This window comes from Magnolia sinica, chromosome 10 (assembly GCF_029962835.1).
Source record: "Magnolia sinica isolate HGM2019 chromosome 10, MsV1, whole genome shotgun sequence".
Classification (NCBI taxonomy): domain Eukaryota; kingdom Viridiplantae; phylum Streptophyta; class Magnoliopsida; order Magnoliales; family Magnoliaceae; genus Magnolia; species Magnolia sinica.
This window is the reverse complement of record NC_080582.1, coordinates 84,455,877-84,471,340: the sequence shown is the minus strand read 5'-3', so window position 1 is coordinate 84,471,340 and position 15,464 is coordinate 84,455,877. Positions and strand designations below refer to the sequence as shown.

At 40.9% G+C, this 15,464-nt stretch overlaps 1 protein-coding gene across 4 annotated transcripts in view; it reads left to right on the top strand.

Annotated features, from left to right (window-relative positions):
- Positions 1-8,513, top strand: part of LOC131217240 (uncharacterized) — a 30,410-nt gene extending 21,897 nt beyond the window's left edge. For 3 of the 4 annotated variants that reach the window (XM_058212097.1, XM_058212095.1, XM_058212094.1), the window contains 4 exons: positions 59-208; positions 1,660-1,920; positions 5,642-5,923; positions 8,238-8,513. In XM_058212097.1, the coding sequence (XP_058068080.1) occupies positions 59-208; positions 1,660-1,920; positions 5,642-5,923; positions 8,238-8,492 (948 nt within the window). In that variant the 3' untranslated portion in view covers positions 8,493-8,513. The remainder of the gene's footprint in view (positions 1-58; positions 209-1,659; positions 1,921-5,641; positions 5,924-8,237) is intronic. The other variant, XM_058212098.1, reaches the window with a different exon arrangement.
- Positions 8,514-15,464: the final 6,951 nt, after the last annotated feature.

Below are 15,464 nucleotides of genomic sequence, written 5' to 3'. Positions count from 1 at the left end.
GTTAATCCTGAACATTTGTATAATTTTTTTGTAACTAAGTCAAACTTGTTTCTTTCAGCTTGTGCACTTTGTTAACCGTGACTCCCTGGGCTTGGCAAATGACTTTCTTTCTCTGGGGTTTGTTCCCGAAGGGGAAGATATTCAGTTAATTGCAGATGCCTTAAAAGCATCCTTTGGTGATGAATCCAGACAAACACAGGATTTCCAGGTTTGTATCACCGTCCTTTTCTAGTTTTTCTTATTTCATTGTTTAATTGTCTTCTTCTTCTTCCTCGTTTTTAATATTTTCCCTTTCTGGAGGTCTTAGTTTATCTGGGATCATAACTAGTTCTGCTTTCATGTTGAAGTTGATAAAGATGAATAACAATGCGACCTTAGTCACATATTCATTGATGTTTATGCATGATGATTTGCAAAATGGTACCATTTGGATGAACTCGAAATTGCGGTTAAATTGGCTATCCTTCCTGAAACAGATAAGCATATGTTTAAAAGGTTAGCATGTGCCTTGGTATTCTCTCCAAGCCAATAGCAGGGCGAGAACAGCTCCACCTGTTTTTATCTTATTTTGTATATTATCAAGTTGTCTTCCCGAAGAAACATGGTTACTTCTAGACATGGCGGAAGTACCACTTCTAATGCAATAATGATTATGAGATGATTTATTGACATTCAAACAGTTTAGTGCCTGTCGTGAATTCATAAGCTCGGCGATCTTGTTTTGAGTGCTCCCAGATATTTTGCTAGACATCTTGGTAAAGATGTTTGCTGCTTGGTTTAGTTGAAGCACATAGTCCCTCTTGTTCTGCATGGCTTGGACTATATGTTAGACGAATTATGCCCTCAACCTGTGAATATGTATAGTAGCCTCAGGCCTTGAATCTCTACAAGTGGGGCCATGGTTTGTCCAAGTTGGAAGAGAAGCAAAATAATGTTGGCAGCATTTTATCTAGAAGGGTGTTATCTGATCTGCCCTTTGTCTAGGGAATCCATTCCTATTACCTTTGATTTGGGGGGGGGGGGGGGGGAGAGCAGTGAGGCCTCTCTGATCAACTTTCTGGGTAGCCAAACCATGGGCCCCTTCCCTTGTACAGTCTCGAGGCCCAAGGATACCATGCGTATCCTTGGGTCAAGGATCATGTACTTCTCTTCCATGGTAAGGGTCTGCTTCAATACATTTTATTATGGCACGGAGGATTGGACCTGGAGTAAGTATGTCTTAGAGGGTTGTTTGAGGACATTTCCTATACTTTGTAGTATTATTTACATCATGTCTTAAGAGGGTTATTTCAAGACAGTTTCTATATATGTCATGTTTTAAGAAGGCTGTTGCAAGAAAGTTTCTACACTTGAATCATGTCTTGGAGGTTGTTTTAAAACAATTTCTGTACTTTTTTGTATGTTTTCATTCAATGGATGAATTGGTGGGCTCCGTAATAGAGCTTGAGATCTTCTGAATATCTAAATTCTTCTCAAATGATGCCTGCTATGATATGACCCATAACGTATTGTCACAAAGAGGCATGATGCCCCAGTTTCCAGTATGGTTTGTTTCCTGACCCGTGGCTTACCATTTTCCATTTTCAGACAATATGATGGATTCGACATAAAGAAGAAAGCATTAATGTGGCTGAAATTTTTTGCATTCAATACTTTCAGGGTATAATGGACCAGTTTTATGATGTTATGTATGAGTTTGACTTCTCTCTGCCCCCAGATTATGCTCTGGTAATAAGAGCATTGGGGTCATTAGAAGGGACTGCAAAAGCATTGGATCCTGATTTCAAAGTTCTCGAGAGTGCATATCCTTTTGTCATCGGGAGACTCCTTGCAGACCCAAATCCTGATATGAGGAAAATATTAAGGGAGCTTCTTATCCGCAACAATGGCTCCATCCGATGGAACCGGTTAGAACGCCTGGTGGGAAATCTACTCCTTGTTAGTTTTTTGTTACATTCAAGTACCACCTTTTACTAATTTCTTATTACTAACTTGTGGTTCATCTGAAATGTTTCTTCAAGACGTGCTGAAAAATGAAAGTCTCCTTTCGTAAATTGCTTTTATGCGACTGTCAAGTTGACTGGTAATAGCTGATTACATTGTTCAGGGTATCCTGATATGATAAATAATATCCCCGATATTATCTGTATCTCCAGATTGGTGATATTGATAATACTAGTAGTATCAGAAATTCCAGGTATTGGCTATATATCGTTAAGTATCGCCAATATTTTCAACCGTGTAACTTCTAGGCGTCTCTTGTATCGCCAAGCTTTTCAACTATGCAAATTCTAGGCATCGCTTGTATCACCAGTGTATCGGTGATATTTCGATAATATCACCAATGTATCGATATTGCCAAAAGTCTGTTTATTAAAAAAAAAAAATCCATTAAATTTTTTTTTTATGGGCACATGGTTGTATGATGAAATGCATGTTTGTATGTGTGTGTATATGCATGCGTGCATGGATGGATGGATGGATGGATGATTGGTTGGATGGTTGGTTGGTTGGGTGGGTGGATGGATGGATAGATGGATGTGTGTGTGTGCACGCACACATGCATGGATGGATCAAGCATGTGTGTTTGTACATATGTATGTGCATGCATGGATGGATGGATCCACCATTTCCCCATGTTTCTCCAATGTTTCCTTCAGTCAATGATACATGCTTTTAGGCTCCATTAAAGGGAAACTTATTATTTGATTCATAAATATGCAAATATGTGTCTTTTTTGCTATTTTTTATTCTTAAATATGCATATATGTGTATTTTAGTTATCTCCTGAAGTATCATTAAAAAATTCCACCATTTTCCCATTTTTTTTGTAATGTTTCCCTTAGTCAACAGTACATGCTTTTAGACCCTCATCGAAGAGAAACTTATCATGTATGCGTCTTTTTTGTAATTATTTGATTCATAAATATACAAATATGTGTATTTTTGCATCTCCTAAAGTTTCCTTGAGAAATTCCACTATTTCTTTGTGTTTCCTACGTTTCCCTTAGTTAGCAATACATTTCCAGGCTTGAGTGATAATATTGGCGATGTCAATGCATGTTTCTGTATCCCCAATGAATGATACATGTAATGATACCAATACTACAAACACTATGTACACTAATGAGTATTGTTAATCCCACATGCTGGGGTATCTTTGCCATGCATTAGCTGGACCCCTCCTTTTAGATTATTTGGACCAAAAATCAGGCTGGTCAACTCATCAGACTGGCCACATTTACACCAACATTGGACTATTGTCTATCCTTTCAATCAGTTTGTTGTCATTCACGCATGGCCAATGTGAGTTGGCTGGTGTATTCTTGGACAGGTCATCTTCACGGTGGGGCCCACCTGATGCATTGCTTGGATGCGGCTGCATTTAGAGGTGCATGTGAGTTGGCTGGTGTATTCTTGGATAGGTCATCTTCATGGTGGGGCCCACCTGATGCATTGCTTGGATGCAGCTGCATTTAGAGGTGCATGTGGCATGGTGAAACTGTGATGTGCTGCTCTGTAATTCTCATTAGGATTTCATCCAAACAAAATCTTCTTCCTTTCTTTCCTTTATTTTTCTTCTTTTTTCTTTGTTTTTTTTAAAAAATGGCAATGGGTATCCCCGCCCCTTTTCAAGGTGAGACTAATCCCTGCGGATGCCTGCAAATCACGTGCATTGGGTAAAGAACGGGGAGGGGAATCGAACTTACGTCTATGGGGAGCAAACCCACGACGCTAGCCATTCGCCCAAACCCCCGGCGGGTCGTCCAAACAAAATCTTGACCCCCATTATTCATGAACCACAGAGAATTGAATTCATACCAATTTCTATGATTAATTTCCTCCACAATATGTTCCAATTACTTCTCAATCAATCCAACAATTGCTTAAAATTAAAGAAATAAAGGAAAGAGTATGACTATGTCAAGTCAAACCACACAAAAGCCCAAGGGAATCACTCCCAAAGTTTGTCTAGAAGCATCACATGACTAGATGATTTCCCAATCACAAGAAACATAAAGAAGAGTGATTTTCTCTACCAATAATAACAATAATAATCATAGTGTCAGTGTCTCTTATTCCATCTCGTATGTAAGCCTTTATAGCCTTCTCTAGATTCCTACTCAAAATAAACCAAATCTTAAATCACATCGGCCCACATATAGGCATTTGTAATTTGACTCAAGAACTTTCTTAATGCAACAGTTTGGTCATTCAAGCCCCAACTTAAAACCTTGAGAATGCTTCCTCATGTGATTACGTGGTAATTTGGAAGGAGAAAAAAAAAAAAAAGAGTTTTCTAAGGCAAGGTCTCAAGCTTGACCCATTTAGTGGCCAAGATTAAGAAGGATTTGGCGAATTGGGGTAGCACCTCTAATGTGTCCAAAGGAATTCTGATTTTGGATCTTCTCTAGGAATGGAAGGTAGTGATGGTTTTTGGAGGCTGTGTTTGAAAGGAAATCCAATGATTCGTCCTTTGGGTCTTTGGAAGCCCGATGTTGATGGGAGCTCCTTGGGTAGAGATTCCTGTATAGGGGGAGAGCTTTAAAGGATGAACATGGCACCATCAAATTCACCCTGACTGTGTGGATTGGGAACTCTAATAGCATGGAATAGTTAGTGATTAAAACTGGGCTGGATATCTTTAATAATCATGTGGGTGGCCCTCATATGGTTTTAGGGGACTCATCCTTTGTAATCACTTGGGCTTTCTGGGAGAAGTAAACATCCTCCGAATTTAGTCTTTATTGTAAATGGCCTAAAGATGCTGTCTCAGTCCTTGGAAGTCAAGCATATTCATTCCTAGGGAAGCTAGTAATACTCAAGGTTTAGAATCGGTTTACTAGGTAACGCCCCCTATTGCCCGTGTCAGTCTGTTTTGGGCTGATACAGGCCGATACAGCCGTATTGTTCATGGATGATACCAATACGTATCAGGCAATAGTGCCAGTTTTGGAACATACTTCAAATCTTGATTATATTGTAGATTCGCTTGCAAAGGAGGGGTCGATATATCTTTGTATGGAGGGACTATCCATCGCCTTATCAGATTTTTTCCTGTCCTGCTGTTTCTTCCAGTGATCTCACTTGCTGATTTTTTTTTTTTTTTAAAAGGATCTTGAATTTGTATTGAAAGAGATAAAAGGACTAAATTAAAAGCCATCTAAAAGAGTCCAAATACCATCCTACTATACAAGGGTTGGGTCCAGTTAAAACAACACCAAAAATAAAAACAGTTGGTGTGGAAAAAGAAATAAATAAAAGCAGCTTCCTGTTGGACTTGTGGGGCGTCTACAGTCCAATCAGTCCATTTGAATCACCCAATTTGTCTTGTTGGCTTCAAAGGCCAATTGGATCATTAATGGGCCATGTTGGGCGCTCACAGGCCAATCAAACCATTGAATGGGGCATCCAATTGGATCTGTGGGCCCCACAACCCAATCAAACGATAAATCATTGCCTGATTTGAACTTAGCAATTGGAGGATCAAATGATGGCTGCATCAATAATGCCTACCAAATATTCCGACCCTGATTAAAGAGAATAAATTTATCAGTTACCATTAATTTCCTTTTGTCTTTAGGGATCCTGCAACTGGGGCCTCAAACGTTCTCTGAAATGTAATTCTCCTTTATTCCAGGTAGCAGCAATTTCTGAACAGGCATCTGAGTCAGCTGAAGAGAAATCTGATAAATCTGGTACAAATGCTTCACATGCTCGAGGATGGAAGTCCTTTGACATGCGCTCTGTTGTTGCTGCGACAGAAGATTTATTTCATTTCATTCTATCAGAGAAAGGTCGAAGGGTGCGGGTTTTCCTTGTTAAGGACATAATCAAGGCAGGAGATGCCTTTCTTCATGGGGAAGCTCTGCGTTGCATTTTCAATGAGAATCATGGTCTGAGAGAGACATCAGATTTCGAGGTTTGTTGGAGTTCATCATTTTGTTTAGGGTGCATTTGGTTGCACCAAATTTCATGATATTTCATGAAATATCATGACATTTGGTGCAACCAAACACACCCTTCTACTCTTAGCTTTGGGTACTCTGCTGTCGTAATTGATGACCATCAGTATGCAGTAATCTACTTGTCAAGGTCGACACTAGTGCTTATTCAGGTAACCTATAAAAGCATATGCATGTAAATGTGGAATCACCTAAGCTGGTGTGTGTATCTTATGTTCATGCATATATAGGGCCATTTGTATGCAAGGAAAGTTCTATCCGGCACAGGCTGTCTGGGCCAGACGGCTTGTTCATGGTTTGTGTAAACCATTTATACACAGGAACCTTACAAAATAAGGACCAGCTTGTCCCCAAAAGGTGGAATAAAGCAGGATAGCATGTCCCTAAAAAAGTTTAAATGAAGACAAGTAAACCCCATCCCCACTTTAGTGCACTTCAGAAAAAAACAGTCTGTGCACATGGGTCACATGTACCGACTGTGCCGCGTGCCAACGTCCATGTTCCACTGCCCAATGTGCCACCATAAATATTCTAGTGCCCTACAGGCGCCACATGTGTCGATGTGCTTATGCACCTTATCCTCCCAACATATGCCACCATCCATCTTTATGCTCCTCACGTGTGCCATGTGTCACTGTCCGTCTTTACTCCCTATTCCAGGGTGTTTGACAAACAGCATATAAGATGGCAAGACCTAGATAGCCTATCGAAGATGGTGTGACCCAAGACCTGGATGGCCTATCCAAGACTGTGACCCAAGACCTAGATAGTGGCTCCAAGACGGCATGACCCAGACAGTCTGTCCGGAATAGAACTTCGTTTGCAGTGAAGCAGGCCTATTTGTATGCACCTGTTCATCTGCATTTTTTTGCAACAGCATGCATGTGTGGCTAGGCATTCATGTGTGTGTGTAGGTTCATGTGATGGTATGTGCATAACCGTGTACCCGAGTACATCTTCCTTTAGGGGCCATTTGGATGGGAGTGAATGGGTGAAATTGGGAGTAAATAGAAGTAAATGGTATTTGAGGTGTGTTTGGATGGAAGTAAACACATGTAAATGAAATGAAATAGGAGTAAATGTGCATGTTAATGAAATCCTCTCTACAAGAGGATTTGGAAGTAAATGGGGGTGAACTGCCTTTTTGAGTTCCCTTGAAGAGTCACACGTGTGAACAAAGGTGTTGCTATTCACATGTCCACCGTACATTAGTCATACTAATGATACTCCAAAACAATCCAAATATTGACTACATCACTAAATTCACACCAAAAGAATGATCCAAACCGTTCACAGGATGGCCATCTAAATGGACGGTTAAAAAAAAGTTGGCAAGTTGCTTGTTTGTGGCCTACCTGAGGCTCGAAATTTCCTCATTTTTGGCTAAAGTATATATTTCAATGGGCTTATTACAGTCATTTTAATAAATATTGCATACGTACACTAAGTTGGGATATTAAGCTGATTTGGCATATTGCATGTATTCCTGTGAATATATTGAAAAATTCAAATATATTTCAATTCCTCCCATTTACTCCCATCCAAACAGAATCTTTTGATTTTAAAAGCATTTTCATTACTCCCATCCAAAGACAACTATGTAAGCAATTTACTCTCAATTCATTTACCTCCAAATCCATTTCCCATTTACAAGCTCCCAATCTAAGCCCTTATGAAATTTAGGGCCTTTTTGGATTAAAGGTAAACTAGATGAATGCAAGGGAGGTAGAAAAAAATGTAACATAAGTGGGAGGTTAAACTGAAATTAGCACTAGGGGAAGCGAACCCTTTTCATCTGTTTGTTTTATTGAAGAAAAATCCTAGAAAATGCCTTTCCTTTGAATTTGCAACTGTTTTGATTGCAATCCCACATAAGGAAACATTTTTTCTCCTGCAAAATTGCCATTTAAAATGTCACATCAGAGGCAAATTCTTTTCTTTCATTTGACATTTTGAAAATAAAGGTTGTACTCTCTTGTCTAGGAAAGCAAATGCAAACAGTTTGCCACAGCATCCGCATCTTCCCAAACAAGTGTCAAGTGCCTTGTCATTAAAAATTGGTTGCATTCCACAGTTTTGCATTCTATTCAAGAGGCCCTTAAGGGTCTTGAGGGACCCAACTCAGTCAAGCACCTTGCCTGTTCAATCCCAGAGTTGGACTTGACCCAGCCTGCCTTTCTAAACCATGTACACAATAATCCCTTTTGCATGTGTTGTTGATTATATGATCTTGAATTCCCTTATGCGAGTGATGCTATTGTGTTTCTGCAGGGACATGCAATGTTCACGAGGGTGGTGAATGGGTTTCTTTCATTTCGACTTGCTGTGAATTCGGCACCAGAGGTATGGACTGCAATGCTAATACGCATGGCACTGAAACCAGAGGTCCATAGATTTACTTTGGATGTCATTTCTGCCTTGGCAAGGCATTCACGCCTTAAGCTACCAGAAGCTTTTTGGCTGTGTGTATCTAGGTTTCTTCATAAGGTAGACGAACCACATAGACCAGATGATTCACCAAAATGAAATGATTTTCTTCCTGAGCCAGAGGAACTGTTGTCTTGCGTTTTTGCACAGAATGGTAGGCATCAGCAAATTCCTGCCAACCATTGATTTGAGTTTTCCAAATGACTAGATTGCCATTGTGAAATGACTAAACCTTCTTGATTTGGACATCCTGCAGTGGCGGAATACATGAGTGACAGTCTTCATCCCCAGAACGCCTTCGGCATCTGGGGTTCACCCAGACCAGCTATAGATCCACATTCTAATTGAAATATGGACCTAAAACTGCCACTGAAGGTCGATCTAGGATAGTGAGATTGGATCCTTTGCTAGCATATTAGTCTGGGCTGGTGCCCAATGCTTATGGGCCTGACCCATTTTCATTTTGCCTCCCCCGGACATAAGGATGGACCCGACACTTACAATCCAAGCCTCAAGCCCAGAATGGGAGTAGCACAGCAGACACAAACCATAGCCTGAAAAGAATTGGTCGAGCCCAGTCAGAAAATGGATCAAAATCCCTATTTCCCATATGACGTTCATAATCCGCCGATCGAGTGGGCCAGGCCACACATGCACGAAGAAGTAAACATTAGAAAAAAATGAAACCAATGCTCACGTTTGAAGATTGCAACACAAGATGTATGTGTTGCCTAATAAATAATTGCAGTGACATACATTTATGTCGTGTGCCGAATTGCTGACAATGGGCTGTTTGGGCCAGGCCTGTGTGTGGCTCACATGTGACACATCTGCTGATATGTAACTTCAGTGCTGGGTCTTGTGGATGGTTCAAACCAACGATGACAAAAACAGATGTCTGCAACCTTGTCCTAAATTATTGAAAAATAGGGAATTATATGATACTCTGATAGTGTGGGGCGCGGATTGGATACTGACAAGGTCAGTAGCCAAATCGCTACTGAAGTGACGTCACCAAGCTCTGTGGACCCCACCATGATGCACGTGTTGTATCCATACCGTCCAACCATTTGTAGAGATCATTTTATGGCATTACAAAGAGAATGAGATAGATCTAAATTTTAAGTGGACCCACCACATAAAACTGTGGGAGCCATCACACCCACCGTTGAAACATTTATAGGGCCCACAGTGATGTATTTTTGAGATCCATCCTGTTCATAAGTTAACATAGAGATAGATGAAGTGAAAAAAAAATATATCATCTTCATCGGAAACTACCGTGGCCCCTAAGAAGTTTGGAACGGTGGATGTCACTGTCCCCACTATTTTCTATGGTGGGGTCCACTTTCACTTTAGATCTATCTCGTTCTCTTTGCAATGCCATAAAACGATCTCTAAAAATGGTTGGACGGTATGGATACAACACCTGCATCATGGTGGGGTCCACAGAGCTAGGTGACGTCACTTCAGTAGCGATTTGGCTACTGACCGTGTCAGTATCCAATCCGCGCCCGATAGTGTGTGATGGTTCACACGCATGCGCTCATAAATTGTATGTGTGGCATTCGCGTAATTAACGTACTGAAATGTTCGTATCGTGAAACCCATGACGCAGAGGTCCAAATAACCCAAGGTTGGATTGATTGGACGTTCCTGATTTCTGATTGATGGACCCTCTTTTTAAATAAAAATAAAAATTGGACCGTCCGCCTTATTAAAGTGGCACATTAGTTATCTATCAATTGGCCAGCTGGGTAATCAGTTGTAAATTTTCATTTATGATGTATCTAAAATGGGACCCGTGGTAATATGAGTTATATACCTCTTATGGTTGTCCAGTAGTACTGTTTCGGCAATCCCAACAAACGGATGGCTGTAAAAATAAAGCCAGCTTACGGCTGATCAGATCTTCGGATCAGTGAATTTTGCATGGTGACCCAAGAAGTTTTTGATGGATATGATCAAAGATCCAGATTGGTCGGTCGGGGAGAACTGGATCATTTCTCCTTGTTAGAGGATTAGAGTGGGCCCCTATTGTGCACCATCAATGAGCTAGCTATCAGTACTGTGTAGTGCTGGAAAAGCACTGTGGGCCCAACCATGATGTATGTGTTCTATATCTATGCCGTCCGTCTGTTTGGCCGGCTCATTTTAGGACATGAGCCCGAAAATAAAGTTGATCCAAATCTCAGGTGGACCACACCACAGGGAAAAGTGGTGGTTAAATGACTACCATTAAAAACATCATGGGCCCACTGTAATGTTTATTGGCTATCAGCTGGATGAAGGGAAAACCCACATATCAGCTTGATCCAAAACTTGTGGCCCCTGAGAAGTTTTTAATGGTGGTCATTCAATCGCTACTGTTTGCTATGGTGTGGTTCACTTGAGATTTGGATCTACCTCATTTTTTGGCTCATGCGATAAAATGAGCTGGCAAAATGGATGGATGGATGGATGGCTTGTGTAAAATACATACATCATGGTGGGGCCCACAGCTTTTCCAGTAGCACACAGTACCACGTCGGTGCTGTGTGCTCCACTAGGCAACCCGAGAACAGCTACCAGTGGCCACATCATAGATTGCATTTTCCTCTTTTTCAAACGATTGTAGTCATTTAGATATGATTACAGTTCCACGTCTCAATCGTCTATGGATTGGTATCATGTGATGACGATGCACCTGGATCAGAAGAATCTCATGATTCCATCTCCATTCTCAGGAATTCCACTGGCATTTCCCACTCATCGGGGGAGGTGGGCCACACGCACATGTCCCGTCACCAAGTCGTAGATGGTGATTACAATGAGCTGGTGCTCCTAGCCATTCAAGTACGCAATCTGGATTGCAAAACCATGGGCTTCACTTGGCAGGTTTGGGAACGGGTGTACAGCGGTACCCCTCGCCTCGGCTCGGTTCGGTCAGCAGCTCAGGCAGTTCCGGTCGAGTTCACCTGTACAGCATTTTCATCAAACGCTTGGTGAGCAACATCAATATTAAAGTAACCGAGTCACCAAACTGGTTCCATCTGAGTTCGATTCGTTTTGGGTTTGATCCAAGTCTAGTCGGGCACAGGCAAGCTCGAACTCGGTTAGAAATTCAGCTCCAACTCAGTTTCCAACCGAGCCGAATTGAGCCTTTTCTAGCCGAGCTAACTCGGTTCGTGTACAGCCCTAACTGTACACGTACTATCTAAAAGAAAAACTTTGATACTCTGGGGTGGTGTGATGGATGATATGCAGGCAGAAAATGCATGTGGTGGACAAGTGGTTTGAAATAAACCGTCCAAATTATAGGTACCATTTTAGTGGTATCAGGAACTAAAAATTACTTTTATTCGGGTATTTTATTGCTATAAAATGGTCTTATTTAGAAAAAAAAATAAAAATGTCCAGGAATCAGAGTTTGGGTTGCCTAGCCAATCTTAATTTTGGAGTACAACTCAGAAACAGGATGCTTCCCAATTTCGGTCTAATTTGAGTTAATACATGCCACGTGCACCATTTTGAAGTGCCTGCGTATCAAGCGGTATAGGCAGCAAGAGTATTAAATAACTCCCCATCGCATAATTCCTGTCCCACGTGTTCGTGATGAAAGAGGCGGGTTCGGTGGATTCCGGAACCACCGAGGTCGGTCGATCCCTGACTGTGGAGCCTTCCTTGATGTATGTGCCTTACATCTACGCCGTCCATACGTTTTGACAGACGATTTTAGGGTATGTTCCAATGAAGCAGATCCAAGTCTCAGGTGGACCACACCACAGGAAAAGGTGTGAATGACAATTAAAAACTTCTTGTGGTCCACAAAAGTTTTGGATCAAGCTGATATTTGTATGGTCTCTTCATCCACGTCTTTGTGACCTTATCAACAAGTTAGATGTGGCCCCTAAGAAATTAAGGGTGGGTATTCAATCACCACTGTTTCCTGTGGTGTGGTCCACGTAAGATTTGGATTTGTTTCATTTATTGGATCATCCACTAAATGAGCTGCTGTCAAAACAGATGGGCGGCGTGGATGCAAGGCAAATACATCAAGGTGGGCCCCACAGTCAGGGATCGACCGACCTCGGTGGATCCGGGAATCCACCCAAGCCGCGTCCAGATGAAAGTGGTTGGATGACACGTGTAGTGTCCACCATGACGAACTTTTTCTCGTCACTCATTTTGGTAGGTAAGAAATTACCTAACAGATCGAATTAGATGATGTTAGGATTGAGAATTTCAGCACCGTGTATAGCACCCACCATCCACGTGGAAGGCTTAGATAGCAAAAGGACAATGCCGTCCGTAGAGCCATCTCTCTACGGCACACGTGGCATGTCGATGCATTAGTCGGTGCCTTCCATCTGATGATGAATATTATCTGTTAACTGTTTTTGTTTTTCGACCGTCTCTTTGAATGCTACTAAATCAGATGGCTAAGATCGTTACAGTGTAGGAAAGTAGATGGATGGTCCCGATTCATATGTCACCCTGCCACGTGTGCTGTGTATAGATGGCTCTACGATATTATCTGACCTGTCCCCATCCGCACACTTGTGCAACAGTCCATGCTCTGGTACGTGTGGAGAAAGTGAAGCTGCCCAACTCACTGGGTGGGCCTCAGTGTAGGAACTAGGACACGAATGGATGGCTTAGAAATCATTTGCTTCATCCGGCCCTCATAGCACGGCCCATCTAATGGATGGCTTGGATCTTACACACGAATTCCCACCTGAACATACCGTGGCAAAAGAATCAAGAACGTCCACTGATTAGGTTAGAGAGGTGGTGGCCTTTTTTGGATAATCCATTTTCCGTACACGTGGCACACTCGATTTTAGGAACGGTCTGATCCGTTCTTATATTTGAACGTTCAAATCCAATTGTCTACCACCAACATACTCCCCACTAAATTGTTAAAATACAGGAGAATCAATCCACAATCATGGATGTCAAAGAATCTGAACCGTGCATTTGGCAGGGGCCATCATGGATTGCTTACGCTTCTGAAGAATCACTTAAATTAAATAATCCTATCCATCCCTTTCACAGATTGGAAATGGATGGATATAAAAACGAAGGCCAACTTTTGGATGGATAGATCATTTGATTATTGTAACTTTTGCACGATGGTCTATTCCACACCAGACGGTCCAGATCAATTGATTGAATGCTCCTCATATACCCATGTAGCTTGGAGCACTGAGCGATGGACCATTATAGAATATCCATCTTCGAAAAAGGTGGACCGCACCTTGTGATCACCTGGTACGAAAATCAGGCCGAGCCATTCATTGCGTGGGCCACACCAATACACTCAATAATTCGATCCCCTGTCTATAAATCTTTCCTTTGTGTCTCAGCCAATGAGTGGATAAGCCTGATTTTCATACCAGGTTTGTGATCCACAAATGAACGGACAACTTGATTACACGTCACCCAATCATCATGGTGTGTCCCACTTTTTGCATGGATCTGATACGTCCACGGAAAAAAGAAAAGCAGTACAATACAGCTGATGTATCTAAGGAGCTTGAGAAACTCTGTTCGTATGAGAGGAGGTGGGCCTCAATCTCATAATTAAGTTATCGGGTCTGCCAAATCGGGCCAATTCACAATTGGGTATTTGCTCGAATTGAATTGAGCCCATCGGCAGACAAGATGTGACCAATGAGTCATACAATACTCTGGCGGCATATGGCACATGATACACAGGCACTAAAAAACTATACACATTACACATTAATTTAATTAAAACCAGTTAAGTTGTGGGACCCATCGTTGCTAAGATATGGTCCTAGCATCGGATTGGATTACCGATTCTAATCTTTAATTCATAGACACTTGTTTGTTGAAGTAAGATAATTGGATGATTTCATTTTAAACCATCCAACAAATGTCCACCAATCTAATACTTAAATGATCAGTTAAATGTGTATTTTAGTTCATGATACAACTAAACAGGAAAACCAGTATTTGGACTTATATCATGTAAAAAAAGTGTAAGTAATTTCTAAGGGCCTGTGTATCATTTATCATGTGCCACTAGAGTATTAGGGCCTGTTTAGTTTTAAAAATTACATGTAAATGAATGGAAATAAGTTATAATTACTTGTACATCATGTTTGAAAAAGGAAGAAATAGTTCTCTTAAATGTATCTCGAAAATCCCACCTATATGCGTAAAATCGGACAGAAATACATGGTGGCAAAATCTATGGATCCCACAATCATATATATGTCTGATCCACGCCATCCAAATGTTTTACCATCTCATTTCAGGGCATTGACCAAAAACTAAGGCAGATTGTAAGCTTAATTGAACCACACTAGAGGAAGCAAGGAGATAATGACTTGTACCATTCAAAACCAAAACTTTCCTGGGGCCCATAAGGTTGTGGGGCTGTCGTCCAACCTGTTCATAACGTCACATATACAAGGATGAAGGATAAACATAAATATCAGCATGGTTCAAAATTTTCATGGCCCACGATAAGTTTTTAACGGTAATCATTCGATTCTCTTCGTTTTCTCTGTGTGGTTAATTTTAGCTTCACACTTGTTTCACTCTTGGGTCATACCATAAAATGAGCAAGTAAAATAGATAGACAACATGGATTAGACATACATATCAGTTGGCCCCACAAATTTTAATGCATTCATTGTAGCTTTTTTTCTGTCAATGAGCTAGACCTTCCAAACATAAATGGCTGTCACTTCAAGGTAAAGTAGATGACGGCAATTGTCACTTTAAAGGAAAGCAGAATAAGGAAATTACCGATATAAATAATAAATACCAATTTCGAGTCTATTTACATGATAATCTAAAAACCAAACAGGCCCTTAAAGTTTCTCTTTCAAGATTTTGAATAAGATACGTGTTACTCAATTGGATAAGACAACCAATTTATTTTGAGGTCAGACTTAATCACGTACAGAAAGTAGCCTTTTAAGGAACCGCATTCCATCACTGAAAAAACATATCTTATAATTTTAAAAAGCAATTTATATAAAAAGGGAATTTTACAAAAATAGTATCTCAGTAGTATAGCATTTACATCTAGTACATTTTAAAATTAAGTTTTCA